At 41.7% G+C, this 19,525-nt stretch overlaps 1 protein-coding gene across 1 annotated transcript in view; it reads right to left on the reverse strand.

Annotated features, from left to right (window-relative positions):
* The window catches only part of ADAMTS6 (ADAM metallopeptidase with thrombospondin type 1 motif 6), a 400,079-nt gene that overhangs the window by 58,915 nt on the left and 321,639 nt on the right, over positions 1–19,525 (reverse strand). Inside the window, exons 16-20 of the mRNA XM_069749400.1 lie at positions 9,751–9,884; positions 8,177–8,300; positions 4,004–4,084; positions 2,860–3,023; positions 1,620–1,758 (exon numbers count right to left, since the gene is read on the reverse strand). Coding sequence (XP_069605501.1) covers positions 1,620–1,758; positions 2,860–3,023; positions 4,004–4,084; positions 8,177–8,300; positions 9,751–9,884 — 642 coding nt within the window. The remainder of the gene's footprint in view (positions 1–1,619; positions 1,759–2,859; positions 3,024–4,003; positions 4,085–8,176; positions 8,301–9,750; positions 9,885–19,525) is intronic.

The raw sequence follows: 19,525 nt of genomic DNA on the forward strand, positions 1-19,525 counted from the left end.
CGTCGTTTTCGACGCTAGCGTCGGACGCAAGAAAATGCAACAAGTTGCATTTTTCGTGCGTCCGATTTTCGTCAAAAAACGACACAAGCGTCGCAAAACGCAGTGTTTTTGCGTGCGTTTGCGCGCGTTTTTTGGTGCGTCGTGCGTTGCGTCGCCGTTGCGTCGCCGACGCACCGGCACGCAACGCTAATGTGAACGTAGCCTTAGACATGGGGGGTGTGATTCTCAACTTTTCTCTATGGTCAACATAAAAAAAACTCAACCGTTTGTCTAAAGAGGTTAGATTGAAATACAAATACTGTATCTGTGTCATTTCTCATTATTACACATGACTTAATTCATGGACATCTATGGTTTGAGGTCTTATCCTGTGTGGACTGGATGGACTGCTACAGGTATCTGGTGAGAATTTCATGTCAATAGCACCTTTAGAAATATATTTACTTACTTAGAAAATCGGTGACGTGTTCAATAGTGATGAGCAAGCATGCTCGGATAATGTCTTGTCCGACCATGCTTGAATGTTATCATCCGGGAGTGCTTGAAGACTATGTTAGAGTCCCTGCGGCTACATGATCTGCAGCTGTTAGACAGCCTGAACACATGTGGGGATCGTGTAACGAACAGGCACAAATCATGCAGCTGCGGGGACACGAACATAATATAAGATCACGCTCAAATATATCAGAGTGTGCTCGGATAAGACGTAATCCGAGCATGTTGGCTCATCACTACCCATACATAGTAGGGCCACATTTATAAGATTATCTCAGCACATGAACATTGTTGTTGAACAAATCCAAAAGTGGAATTAATCACTGAAAATGTACTTTGTTTATGGGACAAAGGATGCTTATTCTGTCTCAAGACCTTATCAAGATAAAGGAAATATGTCCAAAAGAGGTCAACTGGATTCTGAGGAATACTGGAGTAAAGCCTGACCTTCTAATGTGTATGGAGGTCTCCAAATTTTTCTCTGACATATGATGTTGGGGACAAATAAGGTTTTTTTTTAAGTTTTAATCCTGATATCTTTGTTCCCTATGAAGAGAATCCAATGCCAATGGTTTCTAACCGAAGAGTCAGATGGATGAGTGTTGATCTGGCAGTTATCCATGATAAATGGGTACCTTGAAAAGTTAGTCCTGTTCTGCACAATGGAGAGGGGCAGACGACATTAAGCCTACCAATACTAAGATTCATGCATAATTGCTAGGTACCATGCACATGTTCTATCTTAAAGAGACGGGGGAAGGAAATTCATCAAGAGGAAAATTTCCAAAGTCACTTTTGTTTGCGTTGCCATTATTTTCACCAAATTTATAAAATAATTTGATAAATTTGCTAGATCTTTATATATATATCAATTTTTTGTACAGCTTTTTTTCCACTTGTGCTAACAAACTCGTAAGAAATGCAACTTAAAGAAAATCACAAATTCATAAAATAGCTTAAAAGATAATTGCATAGTTAACTATATCCACTTTGTCAATGTGGCAAGAACAGCGTAAAATAATAAAACCTCCCAAAACACCATATGAACAAAATAAGCTACTTTTTGTTGCCAAGAAATGACACTTTAGCCTTGATAAGTTCAAAGTGACACGGTGACATCCTACCTCCAGCACAGGTGGCTGAACACTCCGACCAAGGCAAGTGATGCCAAGAAAATCCTACTTCATTATCTCCACTGCCCGTTCGAGTGATGGGGACATTAAATTTGTATCGTATTCCCATGTTCTGTTCTTGAAGTAAAATCTGGGAAAAAAAATATGTATTTTAATAATTTTTTTTTTTCATAAACCCTTTGAAAAACAATATTTGGAGCTCTCCACAGTCCAAGTTACGATTTTAGTCCAATGTTGCTTTTTGTAATAAAATCTACTGCAACTTTTACAACCACCTCTTATTTTATACTGTTATCATTCTGTGTGCGCTTTGGATCTTCTAAGCAAATTAAATTACCAAGTTAAGTAATTTTTAGCAAAGCCAAAAGGAATATCTCCAATGTACAAGTCAGTGAAATTTCCTGCTTCACTGAAGGCGTAAGAGTAATGTTTACTGACCATAAAAGGCCGGTTGTACAACTGCAAACATTAGTCCGAAAGTATTTGTAATGTTCACTATGGAAATAAAGAGAACACCACTAATATAAATCAGTGTACAAATGTCCAGAGACTGACACCAAAATAAATGCAAAAGTTTATTAATCATATAAAAAAGACCCATAGACAGCACACATGGTAAGGGATAAACGGACACTCCCACTGTTTGTGGGAGTGTCCATTTATCCCTTACCATGTGTGCTGTCTATGGGTCTTTTTTATATGATTAATAAACTTTTTCATTTATTTTGGTGTCAGTCTCTGGACATTTGTACACTGATTTATATTAGTGGTGTTCTCTTTATGGACTTCAGTGTGTCCGTGTACGTCCCGCAATATACTATGGGTTACGCTTATATTTACTATATGATATATTAACATGGTGTCCCATAGTTTTCTGTGTTTTCTTGCTTATTATTTACTATGGAAATAAAGTAATTGTAGGGGGAAAAAAAGAAAAAAAAATAGATATTTCTGAGATCCATGAATACAGTATTATATACCTGAAGCTAGTCAGACCCTGAATAATGACATGGTACCGCTAGGACAAGCAGAGGAATGGTTAGATTTTCCTTCACCTGGGGCAAAGATTCCGTTTGTTGTTCCAGCCCTGTATCTAAAACACCAGTCAAGCAGAGCGGCTGCTTGGCATCACCTTCGCCCCACCTTGATATCACCCCCTCCAGTTCTTTTCCAGCCACGCCCCCCGAGGATAGGCATTGACATTTATTGAAACTGGACATTGTTATTTTACCATTACGATCAGGCTTTCTGTTGTTGGTCCTAAGGCCTCTAGTGATTCTGGTTCATCAGCTGGGCGTTTGTAATGAAAGGCGGTTCCGGCAACATCAAACTTCCTCGGCCAATCTATTGTCCATGCGCCATTTATAAAATAGTCATCGGAGTCAGATTTCAGTGCTAGGGCAAAAAAAAAATGTTAAGTTACTCTAAAATACACGAGAAGAGATAACGATTCACGGACAAAGTAATAATATCCTACGGTAGTGAAGGCACAAATCTAAGATTACTTGCTCAGTGTATACCTTGCAGGGATCTCGTGGACATTCCAATTTTAGGGTGCCCAAATAATATTCAATAATATTCTACAAGAGTGTTTCTCAGTACATGCACGACAGCCTTGTGAAATCTGCAGGAAAAATATTTTACACACACACACACACACACACACAATCTAAGACTACTTTAGAAGACTCCAGTCAAGTTTCAGTACTAATTGGGAGGGCACTGATATACTAGTTCCTGAATCCCACCCTCTTTGTGATTCCTGCTCTGTCCTTCTGGCTTTGCTGCTCGTTTCCTGCTTCTGCCACTCCTGCCATTAATGTTCCGCCACCATCCCCATCCTCCTGCCGCTTATAAAGGTCTGGATAAAGGGGATGGCGCCAAGGCCAGGGAAAGAAATAGGTACATTATTATTTCAAAAGTGTAATTCAAGCAAAAGAAAAAAGCTTCTGACTTTATTTTTTGGTCCAGCTACGCAGTGCTGTTTGTGAGCAGCTAATAATATAGTAAGGCGCTTCTTCCTGCGCCAAAAGAAAGCTCCAACATGCAAGAAAGCAGAGCTGGAAAAAAAAATCTTCAACCTGCATGCCTGATTTCAGCAAATTCTGGTTAGTGCAAGGGGAGGTGCAAGCTCACGAAGAGTTGTTGTAATTGGAGAGCAGGAGATGAAGGTCACTGCTTCAGAGTCATCAGTATGGTAGGTGGCCAGACTGCCATGCATTTAATAACATTTATGTGCAGAGAAAGGGGGTCTTATGAATGAGTGGGAATTATATCCGGGTCTTGATAAAAACTCCTTATCCAGGTTTTGTTCACTGGGTAGGATCTGGAGCCAGGACAGAGTTCAGGATGAGGTGGGTCGTGGCCAAACTTACCGATATAGTTCTTTGACATAGCAACTTCTTTAATTTCAATGTGAACGGAGCCTCGTGGAATTTGAACGACTTCCATGTAGCCTAGGAGGCAAACGTAACCCATTATTACTAGATCTAAAGCCCTCAAAACCTAGACAGCTCACTGAATGATGTCAAAGATTAAAGGACATGCAAAGAGGGTGACATGGTGGTCATGGGACCACCACACTCGACATCACTAATTGTCAAAGAGGTGGCAACCACATCTGTCAGACATTCATGGCTTATCCTGTGGATTGGTATAACTAAAGACACAGTTCAGATCCTAAATTCCTACTGGCCAGTAAGGGTTTTTAATCCCTTCTCAACCTTGGCATTTTCCATTTATACGTTATCATTTTTGCTACCCTTCTTCCCAGAGCAATAACTTTTTTATTTTTCAGTCAATATGGCCCTGTGAAGGCTTGCTTTTTGCGGAAGAGTTGTACATTTGAACAACACCATTGATTTTACCATATAGTGTACTGGAAAACGGGAAAAACATTCCAAGTATAGTGAAATTGCCAAAAAAGTGCAATTCAACAATTGTAGTTTTTTTTTTTTTACCATGTTCCCCAAGTGCTAAAACTGACCTGCTATTATGATTCTCCAGGTCATTACGAGTTTGCAGATAAACATGTATAGGTGCTTTTTTATTGAAAAAAAATCCAAAGCTTGTGCAAAAAATAAAAAATGGCCCCATTTTCAGTTACCCGTATCTGCTCCATTTTGGGGGATCTGGTGTAGGACGAGGGTTTATTTTTTGAGCACTGAGCTGATGTTTTTATTGATACCATTTTGGGGTAGTTACGATATTATGATCGCCTATTATTGCATTTTATTGCAATGTTGGGGAAACAAAAAAAATGTAATTCTGAAGGTTTGATTTTTTTCTCGCTACACTGTTTACCAATCAAATTCTTTTTATCTTTTGATAGATCGAGCATTTATGAATGCAGTGATACCAAATATGTGTATTTTGGATTTTTTTAAAAATTGTTTTATTTTGAATTTGGCAAAATGGCGGTAATTTGAACTTATATAAATTTTTTAGTTAAATTTTTTTTTATTTTTTACTTGCTTCAATAATCCCCTTAGGAGACTTTAAGTTGCGATCTTCTGATTGCTTGTGCTATATGTAGCTTAGCTAAAGCCCTGCTATGTGAAGCAGAAATTATCTGTTGTTATTAACACTGGCTACTGAGCAGCGCTCATAGCAGATCATCAATGACTAGCACGAGGGTCTTCTGCAGAACCCCGATTGTCATGTCAACCCATCGGCATCCCGCGATCATTTGACTGGGTTTAGTGTCATGCTTCCGGCGCCATCATAGATTGAGAGTTGCATTTAACATGTTAACAGCCGTGGGTGGATTGCGATTCCATCCGCAGCTGTTAAGTACACATTGCAGTTGATCAGATTAGCGGTCATGTGCCTGAAAACATGCGGGCTAAGAGCCAGAGCCTGCATCAAAGAGGGGTTAAAGTTTCAGTATTATCTTTAATTACATTAGATATCAAGCATATTCGTAATTGTGTTACAAGCCCATCAATCTGACAAACACAGACATCAGAATTCGCATGATACAGTAGGTCATAAAAAAACTGCGCGCAAAGGAACAATCTGTAACAGATGACTGAGAGCCCACTGAGTCTCTCAGCTTAATTACCTATTTTGGGAATCTAACCAGTAACATGTTTAATCATCTTTAAAATTACTCCAAACACACACTGAAAACATTTTAATGTGGATATTAATGAGCTAGGGGTAATAAATGCCAGGGTTTTAGGAAGACATCCCTGAGAGTCATTGCTATATTTTTCCTAGGTCTCTAAATAACACTAGGACGTCCTGAAGAATTGCAGTCTTCCGACAGTCATGAGCTGCTTGTCCTATCTCCAAAATCAAACCTGAGTGATCAGTGGTCTGAGTGTACAGCTGCTTACAGGGACACTCAGCAAAAAAAGTCTTACAGCTCTTGTCTGTGACAATCGGTCTGATGTGTGACCAGTCTATGCATGGCGATCCGACATCTCCAGACCTGAGCGTGACAGCCTCTTAGAAATATATGAAGCAGTCACGCAAAGGTCAGGAGATGTGCGGCCAGTCTGTGACCGATTATCACATACATCTGAAAGAGCCATTAAACATGTGCAGTAGTCCAATTGTGAGTGCAGCACCAGGAAGAAAATGGAGTTATACTCTCCCTGCATCCCCTTTTTCCAGTCATCAGTGCAGCGACGAAGTAAATAGTCAGTGAGGTATGATCACTCCCTGACTGACAATCGGCTCTGCACACTATACAGGTTCACGCTCTCAGGTACGCATTAGCTAGAGAACACAGGTAATGCGGTTTGGTCCAGTTTTACTGCATTCATAAATTCACAAGGGAATGAAAATCTTAACAGCCTCTTCTGGGCACAAAGTATAATAGCAACTAAACAGTTAATTCAGCAGGACACATATATGACAGTGCGGGCTCCCCTGAACAGGTTACAGTCCTTTCTCCCAGAGCAAACTTTATACACAGAAGAGGTTCAGTTCTACCAGTCTTGGTATCCCCTTCAGCCTGAGCTCCAGTAGCTTACAGCGCCAAACAGAAGGGTTCTGCAACTCTATGCATAGTTCACACTGAACAGACTGTTGCTTTGACATGTTATGCTGCAGCTCCAACACACAGACTGCTCAGCTTTCCTAGCTGACATGTGCAATCTCCATTCAGTGAGAGACTCTGGCCTCGTCTTTCCATCAGCTACAGCTGAGATTTTGGCTGGTCACTCACCAGCTTCAACACACTACTCTGCTCAACATCCAGCACACTCCCAGCAGACTGACACAAGGTGAACCCATTTCCTGCTTTTTAGTCAAAGCCATGTCAATCTAATAAGGACCTACAGTGCTAAGACCTAACACTATCCTTCTTGTCTTTGCTGCAACACACTGCACACATATGTGGTGGAACAGGGTGTTAGGTAAGCAGTGTGGGGAATAACAGTGTGCTCACTGTGTACTCGGCACTGACAGTTCACAGCTCCGGTGATGCCCCGATGACTGGAAGCAAGGGTCTGCATGAAGAATATAACATTTTCACCCTGATGCCACATTTCCAATTAGACCCCTGCACATGTTTAAAGACTATATTTACCATAGATTACCTATGCGACGGCAGGTAAATAGTTTGTTTTCCTGACAGTTTCCCTTTAAGGCCGAGAGCAGCCTTATAAAAATCCCTACCATTCCCTCTCTACCTGCTTTTATTTATTTAATTTTTTTACTACTTCCTGTTTGATGGCACTTCTTTGGAGAATCCCAGTGGATGCTGGGTACTCGATTGAGACTTCAGAGGACAGGGGCTGTGGTTTCTACTGCAGCCTCTGTCCCCACCCTGAAGAGGTTACAGTGGCATCTTTAAGGGGCTGGACTAGTCTCTGCTCTACTGATCATGCGCTGGTTGTAAATTCCAATGTATGTTCAGTAGGATCTTGTCACTGTGAAATATTCTTTTTAATGCACAGTGACAGTGCGCTCCCTCGCTGACTGTTGATAAGTGACAAGCCAGCAAGAGAGCACTCTGCCAGTGGGCATTGCAAGGAAATTACGGTATGCAAAATTGCTCTGTTTTACATGTCCATTTGTGGGGTTTATGCCCCAAACGGATCCATTTTAAATTGAGGTAAATGGAAGCAGAGCGGGCAAAATGAATAATATGAGGTCTGTTCTGCATTCCGTTATACGTCCAATTTTAGAATAGGAGAAAAAAAAAAAGATAACATGCAGAATATTTTGTATTGTTCAAAGAAACAAACATAAGGCATAAACCAGATGGACACAAAATAATTAATGAGGTTCCTCTGCTTCCACTTGAATCAGTTAGCATCAGTTCTGTTTGGTATATATTCTCCAAATTCCCCATGTGAACAGTACCTTAAACTGAAAATGCCATGTATTTCGCTATAATTTGCTACAATTCGAGAAATAAAAGATATGTCTGCCTGGTTCAACTTATTAAACCATTCAATGTAAATCTATGCACGTAAAGTTAGAAATAATTGTGTGCAGGTAAAGTTAGAAATAATTGTGTCTCTTATGGGGGAAAAAAATTCCTTCCAGGCTTTGAATACATGCACTATAATACCCTCTTTACAGATACTCACCTCCTCTAGGTAATGAATCATTAAAGAATCCCTCTATTGCTTCACAGGTGCTTCCATCTCCACCACATACACGGCACCTATCTTCTTTAGCATCAGAGCTCAAAATATTATCACAGCCGACATGCTACATAAAGGGAATTCATACATTAAAAATATAAATTAATAAATGGCATATTACAATGATCCACACTTCAAAATTTACCAAAGTCTAAATTATGGTGAGAAATCTTGACTATTCAATATTCTAGTGAAAGTGGTATTTTGGGGCAAGGATCTTCTTACAGAAGACAGCGGATGTAGATAGAATATTAATGAATTTAAAATCCAGAATGACATTCTGGAGAGGATCAGGGAAGAAAATTATGTAAATTATGTATTCTTTTATTTAATTTCCTGCTCAATCTGGGTCTAGGAGTCCAGTGGGTGGTCCTCCTCACTGATCGACAGCTATCTCAGTTGGTACAACTTCTGATAGGACGCCCACTTAACTGTGTAATCCAGTCCTGTTCATTCTGGTCTCAGAAGTTATACTGAATATTTTCTAACAAAATTATATATCAATCTTCTCAGGTCCTCCTGCTCTATAAGCCGTATCTACAAGAAGGACTGAATGTTGAACATGACCATATCATAATTAGTGATGGGTGAACATGCTCGGATAAGGTGTCTGCATGTCTCGTGGCTGTTCGACAGCCGCTACTCATGCAGAAGTTGCCCGTTTGTTAGGCAATCCCTGCATGTGTTGCCGATGTCAAACAGCCGCGAGACATGGAGGCGCGGGGACTCAAACATATTTTTCGAGCACAATGAAGATCCTTGGGTTAGAATACAAGCATATTTGGATAACACCTTATCAGAGCACATTCGCTCATCACTAATCCTAATCTTTTTAAGCATTAAATTGTGTTTTACCTTCTGGGAGCACCTGGGAGATTTGACAACTCTTCCAGGAGTCTGGTGGGTTCTCCACTTTTTCAGAGAGCCTACTGGGTCTACTGGTAGAGTCACAAGTAAACCTATGTGTTTGTAAGACTGTTAAACAACAGAAGTTTGGGCCGGCATCTCCCTCACGTAGAATAAATACACACATTCTTAATCAAAACCATGGGGCCGATTAATCTAAGCTTTCACTAAACAGAAGAGTCATAAAAACTTTGAAAAGTCACAAAGGTTTCATCTTTTTGCGTTTTCATACCAGCTTGAATCTGCTCCACAAAACTGGGAAGGAGCAGAGGTGGAGCGTGTCATGGCTATGCGCCCTCTTCACTGTAAAATTCATCATTGTGCTTGCTTTTTTTTATACCTGATTACACCTGACTGAAGTAGAATTTCTGGCAGAACAGAAAGTTGCGCAAATTGCTTAGAAAAGGAGCCGAATCCATAAAGTGGCCTACGTGTATTCTGTCAAGACTGGCAAAGCGCAAGCTTGTCTTATGCCAGTCTTGATGAATCAGCCCTTAGGAGGCTGTTTGATTTCAGGAGCTATTTAACAGATCGTGTGACGTAAGGGAGGAGATTGTGGATAGATTTAATCAGGCAGTTTCATACGATCGTTAATCATTAGAACTAGTCACCTTGCATTCTCCGTTGATGCAGATATCCAGGGAATCGGCGTTGCAGCGAGTTCCATCTATAACAGCAGGGGCCCGTTCAGTGTAAAAATTATATCCTTCAGCCAAACAGTTTAATGCACAAGATTTAACACCACCTGTGATTGCAAAACGGACACAGACCTTAACATTTTATAAGGGGCCTGTTACACGTCAAACTGCAGAGCAGAGATCGCAAGGAGCATGTAACGTTTCATACACTTAAGCCAGGCTATAATTGTTTTCTCTAATAATCTTTCTTCTACTTAAACAGTTGCACATTGGGGCATTAATACGAGCAATGATATATTATGCTTTTATGCACACTTTATAAGTTATGTCCATAAAATATAACTCTGCGTCTTCCCAAAGGAGTCTGTAAACAGGGAAAAGTCAGAATTAATAATAGGATTGCAGTAATAAGTAACTAACTGTTCCAAGAACAAATGTAAAACTGACAAGACTTTGCTCAAAATATTATAGTTTTTAAAATGAGTTATAAAAGCTAACAACGTTGAGTACTATTAGGGCACAACCACAGGTCAGAATGACTTTGTTTTTGGAAATGAGTAAGAAAGATTTGATTAAAGATGCAAGAAAGTGAAGAAACGTTTACAAATCTCACCTACATGCTGTGGACTTTTCAGAGTTTTCACATAGAATTAAAGATGTTTTCAGGCTGCCAAAAACGTCTGTTCCCATGCGCAACTCATTGTAAGAACAAACTGCGCTTTACTCGCTCTACTCGCTGAGCCTCCGCGGATCTCTGTTTGTCAGCAGCACTGACATCACATTGATAGTGCTGCAGCCAATCACTGAGCTCAGCGGCCTTGCTGATGTAGGCGGCATGATGTGCTGAGCTCAGTGATTGGCTGCGCTGCTGTTGACATTGCGTCAGCCCTGCAGACAAACAGCAGAAACCAGGGGAAAAGAAGGGGCAGCACAGAAGACTCAGAGCTAGATCTCGAAAGGCGACTACAGCACAGTTGTTTTTTTTCACAACAAACTACACCTAAATCTAAATACATGATTTACTGCCCGTGTTATACTCCAGAGCTGAAATCACAATTCAGTTGCGTGCAGTGTAGAGTCGAGATCTTCAAATGGGCTCGATTTGCTCTCTGTCTAAACCTGGCCATACAGACTAGATAGCTACTAGCCAAATGTTTGTTCAGCAGACAGCTATCTCTCCCAACCCAACCATACACATGAAGGTTCAACTAACTTGGGCTGAGACGATAAAGTCGCTGCCAGGTACCTCCTTTGGTCACAGCTTATTTTCCCTGAAAACCAACTGTGGCATTGAAATTCCAAAAACCCAAATCCTTCTCATCACTTCCATTATGTGACAAGGGAGAAATGAAAGACCCTCATTCACATCACATGCTCGGCTAGAGCCAATATCGTATGACTAAGAACCCCTTTGAAGGAGATATTTTGGAGCAATCTAGGACACATTACAAAAGGAAATCCTTGGTAACGTTCGTCCAAAAACTGTTGTCCTAAATAAAATTAAAAAAAAAAGCTTTTCGCAAAAAAACAGCACCACGTCTCAACAGGTAGTGTGTAGTAATGCGATTAAGGTCCTTTTACTTCCATGGAGTTGAATTGCAATAAGACACAACCCCTGAACAGGCACGGTGCAGTTTTTAGAAGAAATCAGTTATAACAGAGAAGCGTTTCTTTTGCATTATGTGTTCACCTTTAACGCTCCTCTGAAGGATAGACCCCAGTGATTACAAAAAAACAAGTCAATCTGGCCATGTACAATCATTCTAAGATCATCTAGTTTTTATGGACTTTCCAGTCTAATTATACTGCACTTTGTAATCTGCTTCTCATCAGTCATCCAGCAACAACAAACAAAAAAAAATGTAAAACCATAATCTTGCATAAAAGCAGAATTTTTCTCAGAAATAGCAAGAGACCAAAGTCATTAGAAACCATCAATGCTCAAACAACCCCCAAAGTCCCAACAGATGGGTTAATTGTAGGCTACAGATGGGTATTTTGAGACTCCTGAGCCCCAATGCAAAAGCTCTACCAGGACCACTATCAGTCTCCTCATATGGAATAGACGGACCCTTCACATCTGGTTACTCTAAAGAAATTGTGCAGCTGCAACCTCTGCACCCCTAGTTGGTATGTCCTGAGTGCTATGGTCTCTTACCCATATAGGAAGGATGGCGTTATTTACCTGTAAAAAGAAAGTATTTCAGAATAGTATAATATGAGTTTGATCAAAGAGAAAGAGTGTGAAGATTTGTACAGGTGCACAGGGGTCCTGCAGTCAAGAGGGGCAACTGTTGAATAGGTGATTAGTGCTCATTATTTCTTACAGTCTTTTCACATTTCTTGTCTCTTGGAGGTATACATCGTGAGGATATCCTACATCTACCATAGATGTATGTCACTGCATAGGCAGACAGTAGAATAGCCCCCATAGGCTACAAATGTGAAAACAAATTTTTTACTGGATTCACCAATATTAAATTGTATTCTTATCCATGTTTTAAAACCTTAGGGCTCATTCAGACATCAGTGATTTTTCTCATACACAAACAAATGGTCCAAGTGTCATCAGTGGTTTGATTGTGTCACCAGAGTTTGGCCAGTGTCAGTTTTTACCATCAGAGTTTAGCTTAATCAGTTTTTCTCAGATTTAAAAAAAAACAAACTGATAGAGGTTTCTCAAGCTTCTCCTGTCGAACAATCCATGACAGTATCCGAGAACTGTCCAAATTTTTCACAGATCCATAGACTTGCATTTGGAGCTTGATCCAACATTTGGATCAGTATCGGACAAGTCTTGGAGCTTTTGTACAGACCACTTGGTCTAAGGAAGAAAAAAAAAATCAGACATGAACTATGCCATCGAATTTCATAGGTACGAGTGCTATTGAGAAAAACACGGGTAGCACTTCTACGAGAGAAATTGACATGTGAATGAGGCCTCATTGACATCAAACTTGCAGTTGGCAAACGAGAACAACATATACTGCTCCTGCACAAAATGCAATGTACCTCTGTTCCTGGTGTCAATTGGTATACACTCTCAATTCATCATGTAGTTACTGCTCATGGTGTTTCACAGATATAATAAGATAGACATTTCTCATTATAAGACCATACATCGCTATATATTGAAGAACATTGTGAAGAATATCGACAACTATTTGTTCAGAAAAATGATAATTACTTAGCAGTAATTTGATTTTTCAGAGCCATGACAGCACCGTATATGAGAGATGGCATCCGCCCCCAGGAACTTGCAGCAGAGATAAAAGAAGGGGGCAGCACCTCTCTCCTCAGTTTGTTTCAGAGTATGCAAGATAACAGCCTTATTAGTTTACATATGTATATTACATTCATACCGTCACTCTTATCCATTTTCCCTTGTTTTTTTTTGTACATCACACAACCATCACCAAGATAGGGCGGGAATTAATGTGGTGCTGTCATGGCTCTGGAAAATCAAATTACCGGTAAGTAATTATTTTTTTCCCTTCACCATGACAGCACCGTACATGAGAGGAAGAAATAGAAAAGACTCCTAGGGTGGGACAACAGCAGATAACACTTTTTTCCCCAAAAGCAAGCTTTGACAGTCCTAGATCTAGCCTATAATGACGGAAGAAAATGGAGGGTGAAGACCATACCACTGCTCTGCAAATCTGTTCCACAGAAGCATTTACCCTTTCCGCCCAGGTTGTGACTATGGCCCTTGTAGAGTGAGCTGTTACACCCAGTGGGGGAACTTGTCCACAGTGGGGGAACTTGTCCAGAAGAGGAATATGAAAGTGAAATGACCGTATGCTGCCACAGTGCAATGGTCGATTTTGAGGCCTTTTTTACAGTTTGTCCCCTGAAAGGCGTCAAAAAGGGCTGATGACTTTCGCCAAGATTTTGAGGCTTCTACATATTGGAGCAGGCAATGTCTGACATCTAGACAATGGAAGGTTTGCTCTCCCTGGGATTTTGGGTTGGCACAAAATGAGGGCAAAATTATTTCCTGGTACCTGTGAAATTTTGAATTGACCGTGGGAAGGAAGGCCGGGTCAGTCTTTATAATTACTCTAAAGGTAGAATATGGGGGAATTTACTGATATAGCTTGCAGCTCACAGGTACGTCGAGCTGAAGTCAGGGCAACCAGGAGAACTGTCTTCAGTGTCAATTCCATTATTGAAATAGAAGAGGCTCAAAAGGAGAAGTTAGGGCATTTAAAACTAGATTTAGATCCCAGAGAACTACCTTGGGTAGTGATTTTGAGGGTCTGGCTGTAAAGGAGGCTCGAATGAACCTTTAGACCCAATGGTGATCAGCAAGTTTTTGGTCAAATAACGCACTCCGTGCAGAGACTTGCACTTTTAGGGTGCTGGTAGATAATCCTTTTTCTAGCCCTTTTTGGAGAAATTCCGGAATTTCTTGGCTTGTTTCGGAAAACTGCCATCCTGAAAATTCCAGGAATCTTACCCAAATTTTTGGGTACTTGTTCGACGTAACCTTTTTCCTGCTAGCGAGCAGAGTGGTTACTAAAGGGTCCGAGAACCCTTTGCTAATAGAAGTCCCCTCTCAAGTTCCAGGCAGTGAGATTCAGTCTGTGCACCTGAGGATGTTCTACTGGACCCTAGTTCAAGAGATTGGGGATATCTGGGAGGATCCATGGGTCCGAGATAGACATGCGTCTGAGCCATATGAACCATGCCCTTTTTGGCCAAAAGGGTGCAACAAGGATTACATGTGTCTTGTCTTCTCAAATTTTTTTCAGGACTATTGTGATTAATGGAATTGGGGGAACGCATACTCCAGATGAAACTTCTGGCGGTATAGAAGTGCATCTACTCCCTCTGGGTGTTCTCTTGGATTTAGGGAGTAGAACTTGTTTACCTTCCAATTTTTTTGTGGTAAACAGATCCACTTCTGGCGTGCCCCAAATGGCACAGATTTTTCTAAATATTTCCTGATTCAGGGACCATTCTCCCTGATGTAAAACATGACGGCTTAGGAAATCTGCTACAAGATTTTCCGTCCCTTTCAAGTGTGTACCGGACAGGGACAATAGGTTGTTTTCTGTCCATATGAACAGCTCTTAGGCTTCTGCCATCATGGATGCTGACCTTGTGCCCCCTTGCCAATTTATGTAAGCTTCAGTCGTGCTGTTGTCGGATAATACTGCCACATGTTTTCCTTGGACTTCCTCTAAAGAACTGCCCGCCTCACTGCTGTAAACTCTTTTAGGTTGGAGGATGCTGCCCTCATTGAGGGTTCCCATTGGTCCTGTAGGATTCGACCTGCCAAGTGTGCTCCCCAACCCAATGGACTTGCATCCGTAGTCAGCACCACTGGGTTCCGCACCGACCAAGGTACAGCGTTTAAGTTTTTGGTGCTTAGCCACCACATTAACTAGTCCTGCACTCGTGGTCATAGAAGAATCTTCCGATTCAAGCTGTACGGTGGCTTTGCCTGCTCAGATAGAATCTACTATTGTAACTCTTGCGTATGGACTTGCGCCCACTGGACCGCTGGGATTGTTGCTGTTAGGATACCTAACAGTGACATCGCCCCTCCTATCGAGATGGGCTGACCGGGTTGCACCTGTTTTATTTTTTGCTGAATGGTCCGAATTTTCCTTTCTGGGAAGACACACTCTTGTCTGGCTGAATTCAATTGAATCCTGTACCTGAGCTGGAACTAACCTTGATTTTTTTAAATTTAGTATCCAGCTCAGCCTGGATAGTATCTCCAGCACTCTCGCAACAGTCCTTGCACAATTTTCCTTGTTGTCTGCCACAACGAGAAAGTCGTCCAAATAAGGTACCAGTACCTTATTTTCTCTTCTCACAAAGGATGCACTTTGGAAATTATTTTTGTGAATGTACGCAGGGCTATTGACACCCCGAAGTGGAGACATTTGTGTTGGAAAAGAGTGGGGACTTGTGCAATCTTCACTACAAATCTTAGGTACTGCTGATGTTCCACAGAAATTGGTACATTGTAGTAAGCATCTGTGAGATCTATTACTGCCATGTAGCAGCCTGGATCGAGTAGTCTTACTGCTGACTTTAGAGTTTCCATTTTGAAACTCTCCACCCGGATATAGCGATTCATTGCATTTAAATTGAATATTGTCCTCAGTGAGCCATCTGACTTTGGCATGAGGAAAAAGGTGCAGTAGAATCCTTTCATTATTTCTTGGTGTGGCACTTTTATCAGTACTTTCTTTTGTATGAGGAGATGAACCTCTCTAGTGTGGCTTGATTTTTGTTGGCTACATGAGTTACTATCATCCGTTGCGGTGGGGGGGCTGAGGAAATTTAGCTGCATGCCTTCGGATAACAGGTTGGTTATCCACTGTGAGGCTGGTAATGTTGCCCACTGGTGGACAAAAAAATAGAAGTCTTCTCCCCACCAAAATTCTGGCGTCATTGGTGTTTAGGATCTGATTTAGGGGGAGGCTTACTGAAGAGGAACTCTATTTTTGCTCTATCTCCAGGGTCTGCCCTGCATGGATCTGTCGTCTGATCAGCCTCAGCCCCCTCTATTCCCGGACCCTCGAAAGGACAAGCGAGGGTTATCCCAACGACGTCTAGAGAAGGGGGGTGGCGGAAATAGTTTGTTGTCTGACGCCTTTTCTAGGATTTCATCCAATGCTTTCCCAAAGAGGTACTGTATCTCACAAGGAACTGCACAGAGTTTAACTTACGATTGAAAGTCTGCGGTCCAGTTTTTTTAACCACAGTGCTTTGCGGCACATCGGACGGAGTCAACTGCGGCATTCGCTAGGAACCCTGCCGCTCCTTGCAAGGAGGGTATTGCTTTCAGTAGCCTCTCTCTTGGGCATTTGTTTTTTTATCTGCTCACTTAATTCCTCTAACCAGTTGACCATAGCACCAGCTGTACAAGTGGCGGCTACCCCAGGTTTAAATGACCATGCCGATGCTTCCCAAGCTGACTTTAGAAAGGCATCCACTTTTTTGTCAAGGGGATCTTTTAAGGCACCCATGTCCTCAAATGGTAGGGCTACCACTTCAGAGGTAATAGCGATAGCAGCATCCAGTCTAGGAGCCTTTTCCCATTTCTCATTGACATCCTCGTCAAATGGGTGTTTGTGTTTCAGTGACTGCGGGATGGACATCTTTTGGTTTGTCTTTTTCCACTCCCTTTTAGTCAAATTTAGGATATCATCATGAAAGGGAAAAACTCTGCGTTTCTTCCCCTCCAGGTTACTAAACAAGGAATCCTGAATTGTTCTTTGCTCCCAAGTGTTTCCACCCCCATTGTAGCCCAAACAAGCTTGAGTAATTTTCCAATATCTTCGGATAAATAATAAGGGTGGCCATATTCCTCGTCCAAGGAGTACAGGTCTGAGTCATCAGAAGGGGTTAATTCTCTTAAACATGATACAGAGGTGTCATTACTCACATGTTTTGCCTTACAAAGGCACTCACCCATCCAAGACCCTGGGTACCCCGGTAGCCTGTGGGTTCACTTCTTCATCCGGTATACACGATTCCGTTCCGGGTTCCGCCGTGCTTCCATGAGAAGCTGCTGCCACATCCATCTTTACTTTATTTGGTAGGAGCGGTGTGCGCGCCTCTGGAGCAACTCCCTCCCAGAAGTGTCCAGCACAGTCTCCCCCAGCGTTTACACGTCACTTCCTGTACGACCAGAAGCTGTCCCATGCACCAGAGTCGTGACGGACACGCCCCTTCCCGGCCCAGCCTCCTGACAGGAGCGGCCGCCGATATGATGATGTGCGCACATGGCAGCCCCCAGGAGGCCGAGATGATGGATGCTCGCCACCACACCCAGCTGCCCCCACACCGCGGACCACAAGCATCCACTTGCAGGAACAGGAAACCAAAACAGAGGAGAGAGGTGCCGCCCCCTTCTTTTATCTTTGCTGCAGGTTTCTTGTTCCTGGGGGGCGGATGCCATCTCATGTGCAGTCCTGTCATGATGAAGGGAAAAAAATTGTCTGAATCGTAACCAGGAAAAAAACAGTAAATGGAAGGATAATATATAATAAAACTGCAGTCTTCCCATCTCAGAGTTATAATATGTGAGCAGACATATTACAATAACTTTAGCTTTTGCAAGCTAAGATATTTTGCCAGGAATGCAAAGAATTTGAAGAACTACATGATTACGAAGGGTAAAATAGATATTCTGGAAGTGTGAAAAAGCACAGAAATGCTCAAATAATTTTTTCATTATGAGCCACAATGACTAGACTGGAAATCAAAATGGACAAGGAATTGACTGAAGATACAATAAATCCTATAATATCCTCCAGTCATACAAAAAAGGGGACCCAGAGTGACATTAATAACAAGCATGAACCATAGTATCACATACTAGCTACTGCCACTCTAACCATTTGTTTTTATTGTATTGTTTCCAAAATGTCCACATTCGTCACTCGAAAATGAAAAGCTCCCCTCTATTACCATACATAGTAACATAGTAACATAGTAACATAGTTAGTAAGGCCGAAAAAAGACATTTGTCCATCCAGTTCAGCCTATATTCCATCATAATAAATCCCCAGATCTACGTCCTTCTACAGAACCTAATAATTGTATGATACAATATTGTTCTGCTCCAGGAAGACATCCAGGCCTCTCTTGAACCCCTCGACTGAGTTCGCCATCACCACCTCCTCAGGCAAGCAATTCCAGATTCTCACTGCCCTAACAGTAAAGAATCCTCTTCTATGTTGGTGGAAAAACCTTCTCTCCTCCAGACGCAAAGAATGCCCCCTTGTGCCCGTCACCTTCCTTGGTATAAACAGATCCTCAGCGAGATATTTGTATTGTCCCCTTATATACTTATACATGGTTATTAGATCGCCCCTCAGTCGTCTTTTTTCTAGACTAAATAATCCTAATTTCGCTAATCTATCTGGGTATTGTAGTTCTCCCATCCCCTTTATTAATTTTGTTGCCCTCCTTTGTACTCTCTCTAGTTCCATTATATCCTTCCTGAGCACCGGTGCCCAAAACTGGACACAGTACTCCATGTGCGGTCTAACTAGGGATTTGTACAGAGGCAGTATAATGCTCTCATCATGTGTATCCAGACCTCTTTTAATGCACCCCATGATCCTGTTTGCCTTGGCAGCTGCTGCCTGGCACTGGCTGCTCCAGGTAAGTTTATCATTAACTAGGATCCCCAAGTCCTTCTCCCTGTCAGATTTACCCAGTGGTTTCCCGTTCAGTGTGTAATGGTGATATTGATTCCCTCTTCCCATGTGTATAACCTTACATTTATCATTGTTAAACCTCATCTGCCACCTTTCAGCCCAAGTTTCCAACTTATCCAGATCCATCTGTAGCAGAATACTATCTTCTCTTGTATTAACTGCTTTACATAGTTTTGTATCATCTGCAAATATCGATATTTTACTGTGTAAACCTTCTACCAGATCATTAATGAATATGTTGAAGAGAACAGGTCCCAATACTGACCCCTGCGGTACCCCACTGGTCACAGCGACCCAGTTAGAGACTATACCATTTATAACCACCCTCTGCTTTCTATCACTAAGCCAGTTACTAACCCATTTACACACATTTTCCCCCAGACCAAGCATTCTCATTTTGTGTACCAACCTCTTGTGCGGCACGGTATCAAACGCTTTGGAAAAATCGAGATATACCACGTCCAATGACTCACCGTGGTCCAGTCTATAGCTTACCTCTTCATAAAAACTGATTAGATTGGTTTGACAGGAGCGATTTCTCATAAACCCATGCT

The sequence above is a fragment of the Ranitomeya imitator genome, chromosome 1 (assembly GCF_032444005.1).
Source record: "Ranitomeya imitator isolate aRanImi1 chromosome 1, aRanImi1.pri, whole genome shotgun sequence".
NCBI classification, from domain to species: Eukaryota; Metazoa; Chordata; class Amphibia; order Anura; family Dendrobatidae; genus Ranitomeya; species Ranitomeya imitator.